This window comes from Microtus oregoni, unplaced genomic scaffold (assembly GCF_018167655.1).
Source record: "Microtus oregoni isolate MIOR12 unplaced genomic scaffold, Mior012 000000F_ref0000247, whole genome shotgun sequence".
NCBI classification, from domain to species: domain Eukaryota; kingdom Metazoa; phylum Chordata; class Mammalia; order Rodentia; family Cricetidae; genus Microtus; species Microtus oregoni.
In genome coordinates, this window is record NW_024543059.1 from 6,810,938 (window position 1) to 6,829,527 (window position 18,590).

Sequence of the window (18,590 nt, forward strand, 5' to 3'; positions counted from 1 at the left end):
CACCGAAGAGTGGCCTGGAACTCACTATGTAGCCTACGATACATGAAGCCTACAGCAGTCCACTGGCCTCAGCCTCTCCTGTTGCTGGGGTTATAGGCCTGAGCCACCACGTCTGGTAAACAATATAATTCAAGACCAACAGGAGTTGAGTAAGAATTAGTGGGATTTTTTTTCCTAGTTAGTTTTCCTTTGGTATTTGGTTCAGCTCCCTTGTAGTTCTCTCTGAATGTGACTTATACAAACCGCATGCCACTTAACCCATGACTCTATGCATGCAAACGATTGCACCTTTAACCTTCATACAAAACAGCGTTTGTAAACGAAAGCAAAGTGTATTTCCATCTTGTGCCTGATGCCTGGTGGTTGTGACCAATTCTGAACTTGAAATGCTGCTCTTCAGTTTCCACAGCGCCTTCCCCGCCTGACAATCAGTTTTCCCACCCTGACAAACTCAAAAGGATGAGCAAGTCTGTTCCAGCGTTTCTTCAAGATGAGGCAAGTTCATGTTTTGCACCTTTGAGAAAATGGAGCCCAGTAAGTGGTTTCTCTCTGCCCACCCTTGGGCTGTCTGCACTCAGCTGTAGCCTAGACCAAAGAGGTCAGTGGGGCTGGTCCCTGCCTCCCAAGTCAATGGAAGCAGTGTTGTTGTTGATCCAGGAAGAGGGCAAGGCATGTCTCATTTCCCTCAGACAGAGGTTATTTTGGCCACTGAAACCAGATTGCATAGATTTGGGGATGTGTTACTTTTGTTTCAGAGTAGGTACAAAATAAGAACTCTGGTGGGGGAAGTGTGTGGCATAAATTAATTACGCATAATTAATGCAAATTAATTATGACTACTTCCAAAGCCCTTGTTAGAGTAATAAGGTAATAATGATACAAACTTTCAAGAGGATCTACTGGGTTCCATGAACTTTACACTTCTTATTTCATCTAAATCTCCAATGACCGCGGGACGTAGGCATTGCCATTGTCCCCGATATTACAGGTGAAAAAGCAAAGTCTCTGGAGTTAAAGCATCATCACACAGACAGATTGTGGGCTAGAGTCCATATCTGACTCTCATGTGGGCAACCACTCCGCCACACCGTGCAGGAGTATGGCTATGCTCTACAATTCATCAAGTCCAGAGTATGTACTTAATACTCCCGTTCCTTTCCCAGTGCCCAGTTCCCAGTTCCCAGTTCCCACCACCAGGCAGACCTCAGACTTTGCCTGAGGTCTTTTGACTTAGTATGGTTCCAACTTCTTGCTGCCACATGATTGGGAGCCTGTGGTCTGTGGTAAGATATTTCCAATTCTAGCTATGAAGCAAAACTGTGGTATTATTACCAGGAACAGGCAAATTCTTTGGTTTCAGTGAGACTGGTTTTTTTGAGCGTCTACTCTATGAAGTTCTTCAGGCAGATTGAGCTAATGCAGAGAAAACATAAAACGTGGTCCTGGAACACAGCGAGCAGGCAGTAAAAGCTAGCACCTGCGATTCCAGGTTCTGCTCTGGTTTCTGAAGGAGAAGCGAGAAGCTTTATGCTCAAGCCAAAGTTCTTAGAAGGTAAGATGTGAGCAGAAGTCTGGGGGAGATGTAAACACCACCCTGCTTCTGCCCTGTGTGTCTTCTGTTCACTGGGGACTTTGGGTGAATCGCACCTGCAAATATTTGGTCCTTGCCGGTGTTTAAGAGCCCCACACTACAGTTTGAAAAGAAAAATTACTCATGGGAGGCAGTAGTTAAACCATTGTCTGGAAGCTAGCCAGCATAAACACCACATGACTTCTGTGGTCTTAGACCTTTGGAGATCTGCTCAGGCCTTGTAACAGGGGTGGGGTAGGGGGATTATAAGAGTGAAACATAATTTGAGAGGTGAATTGTATCATTTTTTTTTTAATTTCTCCTTCAGTTGTAACCTGATGTCTCAGCCCTTAGCAGGCAGATTGGATTTGTATACCAGAGATGCTGGAATTAAACTGTATCACTTTACCTTTCAAAGCAGGCCGGCTTAATCTGGACATTAAAGAATTCAGAGATGAAACCAGCCCTTGCCCTTTTGCCAGCTGGCCCTTTGAAACTTAGTAACTTTTGTTGAGTGCCGGCTATGTGAAAAATGCTGATTCAGGGCAACATCTCCTCCCAATAACTACAAAAAATCTGATGCGCTAGGTAGGGCATCCTAAGAGAGGGGAAGGGATTATAACATCAAATATATTTAAAAGGTACGGAGTTTTAGAAATTCATGAGACAAGATTGTTTTTTTTCTGTGTAAGGCATTAACTTCTTTCTTTGACTCCTTCATTAATCTGCATTATAACTGGTATTCGTGAGGTCGATGTGTAATTGCATGGTGCTGGAATATGCTGGCATGAACTAACTACTCTTCATAACCCAGGAGCCGCTGCACTGCTCCGCAGATCCTGCAGTTCCCAAATGAAATTCTCATGAATAATGAACTTTATGAGAAAACATCTAGCAAACTTTAAGAATAAACACAGTCGAATTTGTCATTGTTGTTTTTCCTCCTTGTCCCAGATAAATGTTGGGACATATTTAAAATAAGTATCCCATTGCTTTCTAACTTTTAAAGAAATATGTGGAAATCTGGCGAATGGCTAATTTAACATACTTTCCAAAAGCAACAAAACGTTAAGTACAACAATAGGGTCACAAAAGGGATGTTTATATATATATATACTTTCATTAAAATAGGTCAGACTAGTTTTTATTATTCCTAGTTTAATTGTGTCTTAAGTAAAAATTTGATTTTTAAGAACGATAAAGCAACAATAATAACAATGGAAAGATGGAAAGAATTAAGCATGGATCTTAGTGCTTTGGTAGGATTTCACAGATGTTTTATTTTATGATATATACATATATCCTCTAGGAAATGTGCGTGTATTAAGAGGGACAAGAAAGTCCACAGTGGTGCTGTTTCTGTAGCTCCTAAGGGTCACCCTCTGGCAGAAAGATCACTGCATCATTCTCTTAGCCAGGCACTGCCCCCCCTTAGGTGAGGTCCACCGTGGACCACTCCATCCTGAGTCCCCAGCAATGACCCCTTGCGTCCACCGCCTTTTGGCAATGTCAGACACCAGTGTGTAACAAGACACCATCCTTGCCTGAACATACTTCTAATGCTGACTCATTCCGAACTTCGAACACGCTGACCTTGCCTCGTTCTGGACTGAAACCCTGTGTTTGTGATGTGATGTTTTGTAGAGTGATGACAGAGAAACAGATACTGCATCCGAGAGCAGTTACCAGCTCAGGAGATACAAGAAGAGCCCGAGCTCATTAACCAATCTTAGCAGCTCCTCTGGCATGACGTCCTTGTCCTCTGTATGTAAATGACGGCTCTATCTTGACCTCCCTGCTGCTCTAAACCTTGCTCTTGTGCCCCAGCTCGCTGTAAAGTGGCTGCCTGTCTTAGCTCTAAAACTCAAAAAGTTATTTTTTTTTTATCATTTGTTAATCGCTTCTGGCTAGCTATATCTTCCTTTTCTCACAAAATAAGGGGTTTCATGTACATTATAAATTAAAGGAAAATTTTTTGATATGCTTTAAAATTCTAAATTGGCAACAAGATAAACCGCTCAGTTTTTCTGTGAAACAACAAATGGGGTAGCTTTAAAGATTCTGTTCGTCTCAGGCGTGGCTTCACACACCGCTTACAGGCGTAGAATTGTACACCATTTAAACAAACCTATCGAAACTTAGATTGAGACAGATGAGGAATGGGATCGTAATTCTTTGCCTTCTGGAAGGATCCAGAAGAGGGTCTTAAATGGGGCTTTCCCGAAGCACAGTTGTTCATCTCTGATTAAAGCGAATGTGATCATATGGAACTTTCCCCATAACTTGAGGTAGCTCTGTGTGCATGTATTGCACGCATGGACATATACACATGAAATGGCATTACCATACACACATTTAAATAATTTTCTACCATCCATACACGTTTATATAGCTTAGCACGTACACTAGAAAAACGACACTGTGCTTAAATTCTTACTAGCCTTGTATTTCTGAAGCCCTTAAAAAGCTGTTTATATTGATTTTTTTCTTTCTGGTAATCTGTGTATGCCCTTGGGAAGGCTTTAAATTCCCTTCATATATAGTCTACCCTGCTTGACCTCTAAAAATGCATGGCTCAGCAAGCGGTTTCCTAGATTCGGAGGATGAGAAACATGGCAAAAGTCCTTTCTCGTGCCATGGAGTCTTAAAGGACATACCGCTGCGATTTGGGGCCGTAATCTCTCACATCCCTTCCCGTCACATCCCTTTAGACACTAAGCATGGCCGACAGCGAATGCCACCTAGCATGAACCCGCCCTGTTTTGAGATGCACTAGCATCTAAAAGACTTTCGCGTTGCGCTATCGCCTGCCATTTAGGAACAAGATAAATCGTAGTCATATCATATCCAGTTATCTGTGTTGGTATTATCTTGTGCCACGTTAAATTAATTGCTTTCGTGTGCGAGTTAGAGAAGCGATGCCAAGCAAAGACTGTGTCTGGGATTCTTGCTCGGGGGTGTCGGGAGTGAGCCGCAGGCAAACACCGCCTGTTTCTGGTGCACCCAGGTGAGTGGCAGTGTGATGAGCGTTTACAGCGGAGACTTCGGCAACCTCGAAGTAAAAGGAAGTGTTCAGTTCGCCGTCGACTACGTGGAGTCCCTGAGAGAGCTGCATGTTTTTGTGGCCCAGTGTAAGGACTTAGCAGCAGCTGATGCTAAGAAACAGCGCTCAGACCCGTAAGTGCCCACCCATTTTCTCTTGGTTCTCAGTTAATCTGCTGGGACTCAAGGAGTCAAAGCAATCAAAGGGCGGGTCTGGGTGGGCTCCGTGTTTAAAGGCGTGTTTGGAAAGTTGGGTTGGGGGGTATGACTGCACTGGCTTTATAGATCCATATGCCAAACATTAAATTATAAAAAAAACACAGAAGCACCAAACACTTTGGGGGGCTGGTAAGGGGGTCATCTTGCCCTGCTTATTCGTTTTCCAGATAAAGAGACAAGAATTAGAGATAAGCAGCCCATAAACATGGATTTAGAAAGCGGCAAAATCCGGAATAAAACCAGATCCCTGCTCCTTCTAACTGACTTCCAAACCTTTCCTAAGATTGGAGGCACAGGGAACAGATTTCATAACATTAACTGTTGTGAAATACTAAGGCAGTTTCCGTAGACTGTGTCCTACATAGCCAGGTGTGGCGGTGCACATCTATAATCCCAGCACTCAGGAGGTTGAAGCAGGAGGATGGCGAATTGGACGCAAGCTTCTGCTGGATAGGGAGATCCCCGACTCAAGGCAAATGAGCAATAAATGAAGTTAAGTCTTGCATAAGAACTTTATGAAGAACTGTTAATTCACCTTTTAAGTCAGGTGTATGGTTGCATGTTAGTTTATTTGGGAGTTAGTTGCTACATTTTTCTCATAGCCTTTGAAGAAGTCTGATTTGTGACCATTTTTCTGGGTCAATATGAGGTTTTTTTATTTTATTTTATTTTAAAAGCAATGAACTATTTTATTAAAAATTAGAGTAGATAATCACAATCATTCCAAATACAACTCACTAAAAGTTAGAAGGTGTTTACACACACATACATATATGTATGTATATATAATATATATCTTTTTTAAGTTTGTTTTTACTTTATGTTTCTGAGTGTTTGGCTTGCATGTGTATGTCTGATCCAAATGAGTGTCTGTTGTCTGCAGAGGCCAGAAGAGGGCATCTGATCCACTCAAACTAAAGTTAAAAATGGTTGTGGGGTGGCCACATGGTCCTGGGAACCAATCCAGATCTGCTGTAAGAACACAAACGCTCTTAACCGCCGAGCCATTTCTTTTTAAAAATAATTTTTCTTTATTCTTTGACAATTTCACATAATATTTTTTTGTCTTCTTCTCCCCTCCCCTTCTCTTTTTCTTTTCCCACTCCCCCTGGAACTTTCCTTTATCCCAACAAAACCCTTTCACTTTTGAGTATATCTAAAAAAAAAAAAACAAAACAAAACAAACCTACAAAGGTTTAATTAGGGTTGCTTGCATGTTTATGAATGTGGGGTTATTTACTGGATCGTGGATAATTCACCAGTGGCTATCCACCTGAAAAAAATTACTGCAGCTGGGGTAGGGCCTCTTGTATTCCTTCCCCCATACATTGTTGAATGTTCTTGGTCTCCATCTAGTGCAGAAGCCCACAGCTGCTGTGGCTCCCTGAGAGGACTCCCATTTCACAGGCTCATCTTCATTCTCTAGCTCATATTCTTTCTGCCCCTTTCCCGCCATGTTCCCCGAGCTCGGGGCCGAAGAGATTAATTGACATGGCCCATTTAGGGCTGAGCACTCAGAAGTCACCTGTTCTCAGCATTTGGACCAGTTACGAGTTTCTGCACTAACCACTGCCTGTGACTAAAAGAAGCTTCTCTGACCAAGGCTGCGGGCAGCACTGGTCTATGGTTAGAAACACAAATATTTGATAACTTGTTCATTTAGCAAAATAACAATAATAGGTTCCCCCATGACTTCTCTCATGGGCTTTTGACCAAGTTTATAGTGCCCAGGCATGAACTGTGTCCTGTGGGAACAGACCTCCATACCCAGCAGAAAGTGGTTGGTGACACCTGTGACATCTTGGTTGCCATTGCTGCAGTGGGCATACGTGCCTGGCACATCAGTATTGTAGCACGCAGAGTACGCTACTCATAAGACAGCAGATTAGCTTTCTCTCCTGGTGGCTAATATAGCACCTTCCCACGCTGCGAAAGCTAGCCAGCAAAGTAGATTTCCAGGCCAGCGTCAGCTTGATTCCTCTATGTCCTGCCACCAAAGTGTGTGGTGTGTTTAGTCAGCTGGGTCTTCGCATATGGTTCTAGCGGACAACCAAGAACAATGATAGTAGCGTATATTATTCAGAGGGGCGGCTCTGGATCTTTCTGACCAGCAGTTCATACAATTTCCGTTAGCAGTGAGATTTTCTCTTAATAACTTGTGGCTTCCAGGGGGTGGTATTATAAGCTCATACAGGATACCGTCATTAAAACTCCCTCAAAAGTTCTTTCTTTTTCATAATTTTACAAAGTAACAGATACCCATAAGGCTTTGCATATCCTTTAGACTTTCTGTACATCCCTATTTTTGGTTAACCCTCTCTCCACCCTGTCCTCTCATTTTTTTATTTGTTTTTTTTATTTAATTGAGTATCTGCGTGTGCTTGTGCACGTGTATCTGTGGAGGGGTGCTGTATATTGATGTGTGTTAATGATGTGTATCTGAGTGTGGGGATACTAGTGGGGTGGCATATATGTGGTGGGCAGAAGGTAACCCTAGTCACTAGGCCAGTTCTCTCCTTCTGCTTTGCTTTGAGACAGGGTTCCTTTTGTTGTCTCTGCTGCTCCATATATACCAGGGAACGTGGCCATGAACTCCCAGGGGATTCCCCTACCTCTTCCTTTCACCACACTGTAGAGTTCTGGGAGCACAGTGCACAGTACCCTATCCAGCTTCTGTGTAGGTTCTGGGGAGCCAAAGTCAGGTCATCGGATTTATGCACCAAGTCCCCCTCTACCGCCCACTGAACAATTTCCCTGGACCTCCTTTTTTTTTTTTTTACTTACTTAAACAAACAAAAAACCCAGAAGAGCTTCATTGTCATCCTTCATTGATTTTGTACCAAATACGAACCAAGCAGATATGTGTTAATATCAATTTGTTCATAAGATAATAACAAAACTGTTATTTTTTTTAAAAAAAAAAAGCAGTAGCATACAAATTCCACAAGCACCAAAGCCTTTTCACAACAGGAAACAAAACAAAAAGAATTAAGCACTATGTTAGAAGTCTGTGGCTGGCTTCCCCTCACACATCAAACACCAGAAAAGTCAGTGGAAATAATGAGGAGCAGGTGTGGCGGCTCACACCTAGCAGCCAAGCACTTAACAGATGGATACGTGAGAATCGTGAGTTTGAGGCCAGCTTGAGCTACACTAAGACGCTGGACTTAAAAAGATAAAAAGGAAATTTTCTTTTAAAAAAATCTTAAAATAACGTTGAACAATCCATTCTTCTAAATTTTCTTAATCCATTTAAACACTTAAAAATACAAAGGCGTGGACAACAATTCCTTTCTTTCCACGTTTATCAGTGTTCGGAGATAGTCCTGCTGCCAGTTTCAATGTGCTTTAAAAAGCAGGCATGAAGACTACCACTCTTCTCTCCTGACTTTCGTGTCTATCCACTTTTCTCTTTTAGATACGTAAAGACCTATCTGTTACCAGACAAAGGCAAAATGGGCAAGAAGAAAACCCTCGTTGTGAAGAAGAGCTTGAATCCTGTGTACAACGAGATATTGCGGGTATTTCTAAACTCTAAACCACAGATAAAGTTTCGGGGGTTCTGGGTATCGAAATAGCCATGTCTGCCTGGATGGTGTCTGTCTTGCAAAAGTCAGCACTCCTGCCTCAGCTTTCACAATCTTTGTTCCAATCACGTGTGTTCTGTTTGATAATTCAGGAGAAATGTATCTTCTCACAGTCCCACAGTTTCTTATTCTTCGGGCTGAATAGTCTTCCTCCCAACCCTTCCTTAACTGTATCTGAAGCTACTCTTCATCACTTCTTCCTTAGCTACCAGAATTCCTCTGATGTCCACTGACTCTGTAACCTTGCTTATGATAGGCTATCCCAACACTCAGTACCTTGACACTAAATGTTTAGGTCCATGAGGGCAAGGACTAATCCTGTGATGTATATAGACCGTGTATCTTTGGGCAAATAACAGCACTGCACCTCAGATCTGAGAAATGAGGCTAATGGTAATCTTGTATTTGCAAAGGGGAACTACTGATACTTATCTATCCCCTTTGGGAATCACAGACTAGACAGACATTAAATGAGGTATTGTCTCATATTAGACATTTGACACAGACTGATTTGCAGCACAGTGTTTGGAGTACCTACATTCTTTGTCTCCCTACCTGTGATATCTATCACAATTAACAAATCATCTAAAGTTGACAACAAGAGACATGTTCATTCTCCGTTTTTGAAAACTATGGTATTTGGTAATCCTCCAGGAAGAGGGGAAGAAGCAGTTAAGTGACGCTGCCCATCATCCACGGCTGAATTAGCCATCTGTGGATCCAGGCAACAAGCTTGTAATTATATTTGACTGTGACATGTCCCAGGACCCCTGGATATTCTGGGTTAGCTGCTTCAACCCTATACTCAGCAAAAGCCGGCTCACTTTCATGGTGAATTCAGGGAATGGTAGGCCTGATATAACCAAAGTGGTCCTTCAAGGAATATGTCACAAAGTCAAGTGGAGATTATTTATAGATTGGAAGTACTATTTATTCCTCCCATGATTATATATAATCAAGGGTTGACTTAATTTGAGATGAAAACATGTTAGGTCACTAAACCCTTTCTACTTAGCCATGTGAGGTTGGGAAAAAAAAACAAATTTACTTTTTTAAGAAAAAAGAACTTTTTATTTTTTTGTCTGATAACAGGGGACGTGTGTTTGTCGGGCAGATGGTATATGGGACTGTACTTTGTGTGTGATTTCTCTATGACCCTGAAACTGTTTTAAATAATGAAGCCGAGCAGGGCGTGGTGGTGCACACCTCTAACCTAAGTACTTTGAAGGAAGTGAAGAGGAATGTAAGGTTATGATCAGTTAGGAAGTTCTGGACAGCCTTGGCTGAGTGAGACTCTATCTCAAAATAACAAAAGGAAAAAAAACGCAGTCCTTGTCCTTAGCTAGAAAAACCGAAGTAGATTCGATGTGGCTGCATTTTTAGAATGAACCTGATTTATGCTGTATCAAGTGGAAAGGCATCCAGCAAGGCTGAATAATCGACTTCTGTTTTTAGAAAGCTATTTCTAGCTATGATATTTGAGCTGCGGTTCGCCTTTTCCAGCGGAGAGGAACGCATCCGCTTTTGTGAAAGATGGAGTTGTAGCTCTTTGAAATCAGACACATGGAGTAAAATGGCCTTTGTAAGCTTTTGAGACCTGAAACCAAACAGAGGAGAAATCTGGATCCCCACAGATGACTTCTCTCTGTGCCATAACTTTGGCACAAGGCAATGCTAGTCATCATTTTAATGTTCTCTTCTCCCCTGCAGTATAAAGTTGAAAGGCAAGTTTTAAAGACGCAGAAGCTGAACCTGTCCGTCTGGCATCGGGATACGTTTAAGCGCAACAGCTTCCTGGGGGAGGTGGAACTTGACTTGGAAACGTGGGACTGGGACAGCAAACAGAACAAGCAGCTGAAGTGGTACCCTCTCAAGAGGAAGGTGGGTCCAGGTTTCCTTCTTTGTGCTGTGGGTCGGTTTGGGACCTGGTCTACAGGGAAGAGCCTGGTGGCATTCACTTCACAGTGCCAATGTGGAGCTCGGGGTCATTTGCAGTGAGGATTGAATTTTCTTTGTACATTTAGTAAAGAAAGAGTTTTCAAAAACTATGTGGAGAACTTAAGTCATTCAATGAAATATTTGATGCCAGTCTTCAAGGTCATTTAAATGCTCCAATCCTTTGAGATCTGAGACAGACTTTTAGCCTAGCATATGATCAGACTGTCCCTTGAAAAGAAGGTGTCTTGTTTAGAGATAGGGTCTTATTATACAGCCCAGCTTTTCCTGGAACTTGCTCTTTAGCCTCAGGTAGCCTCAAACTCATGGTCCTTCCAGTTTAGACCCTAATTATCACCATTATGATCATGCTCTACCATATCCAACTTCCAATATGCCTTCCAACTTCATTATTTAATGTATTTGTAGTTAATATAATTATTAATATGATAAAATAGAAATCTAATGTCTTAATATTTATGTTATTTTTTTCTATGATTGCTTTTGTAAGGATTAATCAAGTATCATATATTTTTCTCTCCATTAATACAGAAGCCATATTTTTCATTAACAATATTTACCCTTGAATTTAAAATGCCTACTGTAGGGTTGGAGATGCAACTCATGGGTACAGCACTTGCCTATCCTACACAAGGCCCTGTGACTGATCCCCAGCACAGGAACAAAGATGTGTCTAATAGATATTAGGGTTTCTGTCACATCCAGACCAGTGACAAGAATCAAAAGTCTTTTACTCCACTGATTCAGGTTCTGATATCTTTAGTCATATTTTAATTATCTTTGTATTTAAATTTCCACATTATAACTCTTAAGTGCAGAAACATTCACTTAGGTTTGACAATGTTTACTTCCTGTTTCTCCTGACCCTTTCACTGTGTCTTCCACCCAAGGCCTCATAAGACCCAACTCTGATTAGTTTCTGAGATCAGACAAGAGTAGACACGTTCAGGGAGGGATGACCACAGACCCCTTCCTGTATCTAGAGTTCTGTTTTGTGCCAGGGACTTCTGTTACTTTCAGTTTTCTTGGTTATTGACTGGCAAGTCGAAGCCTTTCTAGCTTTTTTTCTGCTTTATGACATCCCCTTCACATTTCTTTTTGAAGGATATTTTTGTTCAGTTGCGAGACTGAAATTGATCTCTGTGGGTACTTTTAAAATGCCATTCCATTGTGTTCTGACCTATGTAATTTACATCGCAAAGTTGGATATTTATCTATTTTTTTCTTTTAACTCTTTAGAAGGTGATGTCTTTGCTTTTTCGTTCAGATTTTAGTCTTTTTTTTGTCTTTGACTTTTGGCAATTTTATTATAGTGAGTGTTAGTGTAGTTTTCTCTCATCTCTCTGAGGTTCACTTGAGCTTCCTGCAGGAACTTGAAGCAGAAGCCATGGAGAAAAGTTGCTTACTTTCTGGCCTACTCTTCCTGGACCTTGATTAGGAAGCCTGGGGCCACCTTCCTACAGATGGTACCATCCATGATGGGTGGGCCCTCCTACACCAACCATCAATCAGGAAAACCCCTCACAGACTTGGACATTGAAAAATCCATTCAAAGCCATTCTTGAGTTGAGGGCTCTTCTTCCTGAGCTACTCTAGGTCTGTGTCCAGTTAAGAATAAAGGTTAGGGAGCATACATCCATGGTTTCTAGTTCAAGTTCCCACTGTACGGAAGTTCCTGCCTTGACTTCCCTCCATGATGTACTGAAACCTGTAAAATAAAATAAAGACCCTCCTCCCCAAGCTGCTTTGGGGGCAGAATGCTTTATGAGAACAGAAGAAAATCACACTAGAGCAGAGTTCATGGAATGTTTCATGAGTTTGTTGCAAGGTCTTCAAAGATAGGTAACAATTTTCCTTACTTATAAAAATAACTGTGTAGAATAAGCAGAGGAAATACAGAATTCAGAGCAGACAAGTGATCCATTTTCCCAGACATGGGACAGACACGGTCCTGTAACAGCGTGTTCACTAACCGGAGAGAAAAAAGGATCTGTTTCTTACACCTGCTAACATTCCTTTATTTTTCAGACAGCACCAGTTGCCCTTGAGACAGAAAACAGAGGGGAAATGAAGCTAGCTCTCCAATATGTTCCAGAGCCAAATCCAGGTATGGAAATGACTTAGTCTTCAGATCCAATCCCTCTGCTTAGTGCTTTGCCTTCTAGAAATGACTTGAGCTCTGTTACATTTTTGAAGATGAATTCCTGAGCAGACATATTAAGTTGATAGCTGTATAGACCTAAGGAGTCAATCATGGTTTGAAACGAGAAAAACCTCCTTATTTCTCTTATGTTAAAAAATATGTAATCCTTAGCATCTTAACCACTGAAGTCTACAGACTGGTAATATGAACTATACTTACATTACTGTACAGCAGAGTCCCAGGACTTTTTCCTCTTTAAACAGCACTGTGCCCTTTAAATAGCAGCCTCTCCTTCCTCCACCCCAGAGCGTAAGAAATACAAATTCACTTTCCATTTCTACAAGGAAATTCTCTGTCCTGTCTTTTCCAGCCCTGTGTATAGTCCTTGTTTTGCCTTCCCCTTGTTCTCTGGGAAACGTTCATGTTTGTACCACGTGAATTTGGGCCTCTGGACAGTGTGGTGATAAGAAGGAGACTCAAGTGTTATTTTCCCAGGTGGGAACTAAAAGGGTTCATAGAATGTCCCTAAGAAATCAGAACTCCATGCTTGGACTTCCCTTCTTAGTTTCACGAGGAGATAACGCTTCCTGTCTTGATTACTGATTGCAGCCTAGTCACCAGGACCTTAGGTCTCTAGCCAGTTCAACAAGCCTGAAAAGCTGGTAGGATGATGTCAGACCCAGCCAACAACTCATTTCCCAGGCAGACTGTCTTCAAGAAGCTGTAGGAATGTTGTCGTTGGAGTCAGGAGCTGCAGACTCTTATGCTCAATAACCAAGCCATGAGGCTACTAAGGGGCAATGGCTGGTGCAGGCATGGAAAAAGACAGCCTGTACTACATATGTTAGGATTTTTAACAGGACGGGGGAAAGGGCTATATTTCAGCCAGCATCTAGTTTGGTCACGTTCCACTCAGATCTGCACTGGCAACGGTGTTGGAAGGGCTGCACACCGTCTCAAGATGTTTGGAGTCTAACTCTGAACAGATGACCCACACCCCTGAGGTCTGATGTTGCCGAAACAACTGGAACCCTAGGAGAATAGCAAGTGCTCTGAACTTGGAAGCAGCATGAATGTTTCCTCTCTCCAGAACTGTTTCTCTCGCTCTATTAGTTCTTAGAGAATATGACACAGTGTATTTGAATTACATTCACCTCCCTCCCAACTCCTCCTAGATCCTTCTCTGTCCACATAGCTTGACTGTGTGGCCTTTGAACCTCCAGAATGTGGCCAACAAACCAGAGCCACATCCTTGAACGAGAGTGACTCTCCCTCTCTGAGCACCAATTGGTTGCCAGTAGCTCCTGTTTTCATAGACCTGTCTGACCTCAGGACAGTCAGGCCCAGAAGCATATGGTTGAATGTCTATAAACTCTAGTCAACTTAATACCAGCATGCATTAGCTTGTTGCCTTGTGGTATTCCATAGGCAAGGCAATATCTTTTCTGAAAAGAAATAGCAAGACATTTTGTTTTTCTTGTTCAATTGCAGGCAAAAAGCCTCCTACAACTGGAGAAGTCCACATCTGGGTGAAGGAATGCCTTGATTTGCCACTGCTGAGGGGGAGCCACCTAAATTCTTTTGTTAAATGGTAAGAACATTCATGACTCGAATTTCTTAAGTTCTCCTGCAGTCTTGTCTTTGCAGGCTGGTATCAATTCTCTGTGTCAGCGAGGCTAACACTCATCTGCCATAGATTAGTAGGTATATCAAAGTCTTAGAGTCTACAGCATCGACTCCCAAGGCTTTATTCGGTTTTAAGATCAAGCCCGAGAGATCATGTCTGCAGATGACGCTAGATGTTTTAAACTCATATTGTGCAAAGTCTTCTGGGGTACATCTGCTGCTGAGGGGAATTCTTAGTACAAAATAGCTTAGTAAAATTTTAATCTGGATGTCACACAACTTGTGTCCTCAGCGAACAAGGGTAGATTTCTCTTGTTTCCATACTTTTCTCTCTCATGGCCCACCTGACAGTCGTGCTGGGACAACATAAATGCTCACTCTCTGAACCACAATGCCCTAACATTACCTTCTCTTTTTATAGTACCATCCTTCCAGACACCAGTAGAAAAAGTCGACAGAAGACTAGAGCCGTAGGAAAGACCACCAACCCCATCTTCAATCACACCATGGTGTACGACGGGTTCAGGCCTGAAGATCTGATGGAAGCCTGTGTTGAACTCACAGTCTGGGACCACTATAAACTAACCAACCAGTTTCTGGGGGGTCTCCGGATCGGCTTCGGAACAGGTAACAGTTGTGACAAGTTTACATCTCTATGAGCCAGAATGCGAAAGTCCTCAGGGTAACTGAACCAGTTGATTGAGAGAGACCACTGGGGTTGTAAGGGCTCTGGATCAAGAGGACCAGCCGAGTCCAGGGAAGTCCTGTGGAGCTCAAGATACTACTGGTAAGTTCCAAAATCTGAGCTTGGAAGTTCCTACTTCGTGACCAAATATCCCTGCCCGGTGCCACTAAAGAGCACTCTGCAGCATGGCCAGGTCAGTCTGCATGCATTTATTTGGTTGCACGGCTCAAGAGAGCTAAACAATGATAAGATTATGATGCAACATTCAAGAAGATGTTTGAGCAAACTAGGGAAATTCTATCTTCCCACAAACAACATGGCTAAGAGTCTGCTTTGAACAATGATAGCGACTACCATCTCGTTGCTGTAGTAAATGATTTATCTACATTATTATACTTACTCCTTTTAACAGTTCCATGGGGCAGTTAGTAATAGTCCCAAGGGAACCGATATCCCCAAATAATAACAATAAATAAATAACAGCTAATTACAGAGGCAAGTAATAAAATTGAGTCTTTCAAGCAAAAAAAAAAAAATTAGCCAGTATTCCCAGGTACTCATCTATCACATTGGTTCTCAACCTGTGGGCTGTGACCCCTTTCACAGGGGTTGCATACCAGACATTAATTGTTATGATTATAGCAGTAGCAAAATTACAGTTATGAAGTAGCAATGGAATAATTTTATGGTGGGGTCACCATACCATGAGAACTGTATTAAAGGGTCCCAGCATGAGGAAGGTTGAGGTCCAGCTTTCTAGTGTTGTCTCTAACCAATACAGTCCTCCTGACTCCTAAGAAAGTTACCATGCAGCCTCCACGTTTCTGTGAAGAGCAACCATCTGGGAACCATGAGGAACTGAGATAGTGAAGCTACTCGGGTAGTAAAATGTTCTTTCTTACACCTTAGATCTGTTCTGCAGGTGTGTGCCAACTCTTCCTTCTCCACGGTGGTTAGAATTGGGGGATGACAAACTCCCTTTCTCCCCTGCCCACAGTGGGAAACGATTGCAAATGGAAAACTTTCTTGCAGGAAAAAGCTACGGGACTGAAGTGGACTGGATGGATTCTACTTCCGAGGAAGTTGCTCTCTGGGAGAAGATGGCAAATTCTCCCAACACTTGGGTTGAAGCTACGCTGCCCCTCAGGATGCTTCTGATTGCCAAGATTTCCAAATGACCCTACTCAGCCGATTCCGCCGTCAGAATCAGATCCCAGGTGGATCTGAGCTTGAGCGTTCTGACTCTGTGGACAGATCTCCTCCCCCCCTTATCACTAACGATTACTATGCAAACCCAAGTCAGCCTGCATGCATTTCTTTGTTTGCACGGCTAACAGCGGACAGGACCTCTGCCCAACGAGACGTGTGAAGCAACGTTCAAGAACGTAATGGAACGAGCCAGGAAAATTAAACGTTTGCTTCCGCACCAAAGAAAAAGCCACCCTTAAAGGTTCCACGCCCCAATCTTGTGCGGCAGTTCAGGCCTGCAATTCGGTTATTAAAATGCTTGCTGGGCATACAAATAGGAAGATTATCGGCAAAGCGACAGAAAGATACTCCCGGGATGGAGTGGAGAGAGGAAGAACAGCAGTGATGACAAAGAACTTCATAATCAGACAACTATTTACTTGGAAACCTCTAATAAGGCATTGAATTCCATTTCAGAGCAGTAAGACTCACTTTCCTGCTCATAAATCTGCCCGGAGAAACCCCGCCCCCTTCTCAATCTCAATTGGACTTTGGTGCCACCTACTGGTCGCACATGGAATCCAGCTCGTGGCTTATTTTGACTTAATTTCTAAGGGATGGCAAGTATGTATTTTATAACAGTATGCTAAAATATTGTGTATAATTGATTGTTTTTCTTATAATTTTACGATACAGAAACAGCATCAAGGTAGTCATGGATATGCTTTACTACAAATTTTAATTAGAATATAAATTGTCAATTTTATGGTACTTCCTATGTATTATTTTCATAAGGTATTTTGTAAAAACCCTTAGAATAAATTATCATGATTTAAATGGTACTCACAGTTTAGCCTGATTTCTTATATTAAAAATGCTTCGTATAGGGAATCTTAAAATATAAATTCTTTAATGTGGCTAATTTCTCTATAGTCCTTATAATACAGCTCTAGGCATTGTTTCATCTAAACGAGCAGCTCTGGTTATTATGAAAAGCAGAATTTTTATTTTAACAAGACTTGTTGAAGACTTGCAAGTAAGTCAGCATTTATTATTGACGATAAGTTAATATTTCTTCCTAATCCCCCCCCCCCAAAGATTTCTTTGGGCCATTCTGATGCATGAAACATTACTCCAGCTTAAGACGCCACTAGTTTTCATTTCTCAAAACAAGCCCTGATTTAACGTGGATTTACGGAAGTCTGGTCAATGAGTGAGCATGGAATCTTATAAAGATGCCTCATCATAGATATCATCAAAACCACGAAAGAAAGCACATGGCTCCTGCCTGTCATGCCCCATTTAATAGACTGAGGCAGGAGAATTGCTTTAAGGTTGAGGCTAGCCTGGGCTACAGGGTGAGACTGGTATTATAACAACAACAACAACAACAACAACAACAACAACAATAGCAAACCAAAACCAAACAACTCTCTCTCACACGAATAAAAGCCTAAAAGATTATTTGCCTCTTTCCTCAAACGAACACTGTAGCCTCGAATCTACTAGTGAGCACTAATGTAAAGATTCCTTCCCCTTTTTCGCCGGGTCTGTCCTGGAGGTGATTAGCGGTACTCTCGGATGCTGAGGAAGGGAATGATGTGTTAACTGAGCCATCCAGTTGCTCTGCACCGAGGTTGCTCTGGGACGCTGCGTCATTGCAAGCCCTGCTCTGGCTGGTGCCACAGTCCCAAGGCAATTGCCTCCCTGCATCCATTCATCTCTGAAGCTCTAAGCAAATCAGCTGTGCTCCTCCAACTCCAGCCAGGACTACCTGCCTCCTCCCACCCCCACATTCCTTACCTCCAAGATACCAGTGTGAGCAATGGAACCTCCCATTCTCCACAAGGAAACGCAGCACGATGGTTTTGTTTCATTTTGTGCCTTTGTGACTTCTAGGCCAAGACTGTCCTGACTTAATCTGGAGATGTGTTGCGAATGCTTGCTGACTACATCAAGGATTTTTTTTTTCAGTTTTCTTGAGTGTTGCACTAGAATTTAAATATGTGTTTACTACTTATTGTAAATCCCTGTCTCTGGCCTCCGTCTTTGGAGGCCCCGCCCCGTGCCCCTTGCACCTCGCCACCTCCGGAAAGAGGGTCAAGGTAGCCCGCCAAACCTGACTCCTCCCCAGAGGAGGTCAGAACTACTCCCCCAGTCTAGTTAAACTGCTCCCCAGAAAGTCGACTTGTGGTCTCCCCTCTTTCCCCCTGGTGGCTTCCCGGTTCCCATGGGGGGGAGGCATCAGAGAGCGCAGGAGTCCTATATAAACCTGCATATCTTTTAATTCGTCTTGCTTTGATTCGGCATGATTGGGATTATTGTGTCGACAGAGAGCTCCTGTTAGAAAATATGGAGGTGGGTGGTCCTTGGACTCCCCACAGGTCAGGGAACCCTGATTGCTCTTTGGGCTGACGAGGGAGGTGGACTTGATTGGGGCAGGGGGAGGGAAATGGAAGGCGGTGGTGGGGAAGAGACAGAAATCTTTAATAAATAAATAAATAAATAAAAGAAAATATTTCTAGCACTTATTTAGTCACGTGTCCAGTTAGAGGTGATAGTCTGCTTCCAGAG

The 18,590-nt window shown here is 42.5% G+C and overlaps 1 protein-coding gene across 9 annotated transcripts in view; it reads left to right on the plus strand.

Annotated features, from left to right (window-relative positions):
* Sytl2 (synaptotagmin like 2) overlaps positions 1–16,848 on the plus strand; it is a 96,836-nt gene extending 79,988 nt beyond the window's left edge. For 6 of the 9 annotated variants that reach the window (XM_041640126.1, XM_041640191.1, XM_041640419.1 and 3 more), the window contains 9 exons: positions 401–495; positions 3,215–3,334; positions 4,578–4,747; positions 8,250–8,352; positions 10,129–10,299; positions 12,403–12,481; positions 14,009–14,108; positions 14,565–14,770; positions 15,861–16,848. In XM_041640126.1, the coding sequence (XP_041496060.1) occupies positions 401–495; positions 3,215–3,334; positions 4,578–4,747; positions 8,250–8,352; positions 10,129–10,299; positions 12,403–12,481; positions 14,009–14,108; positions 14,565–14,770; positions 15,861–16,006 (1,190 nt within the window). In that variant the 3' untranslated portion in view covers positions 16,007–16,848. The remainder of the gene's footprint in view (positions 1–400; positions 496–3,214; positions 3,335–4,577; positions 4,748–8,249; positions 8,353–10,128; positions 10,300–12,402; positions 12,482–14,008; positions 14,109–14,564; positions 14,771–15,860) is intronic. The other 3 variants (XM_041640548.1, XM_041640267.1, XM_041640348.1) reach the window with 1 other exon arrangement.
* Positions 16,849–18,590: the final 1,742 nt, after the last annotated feature.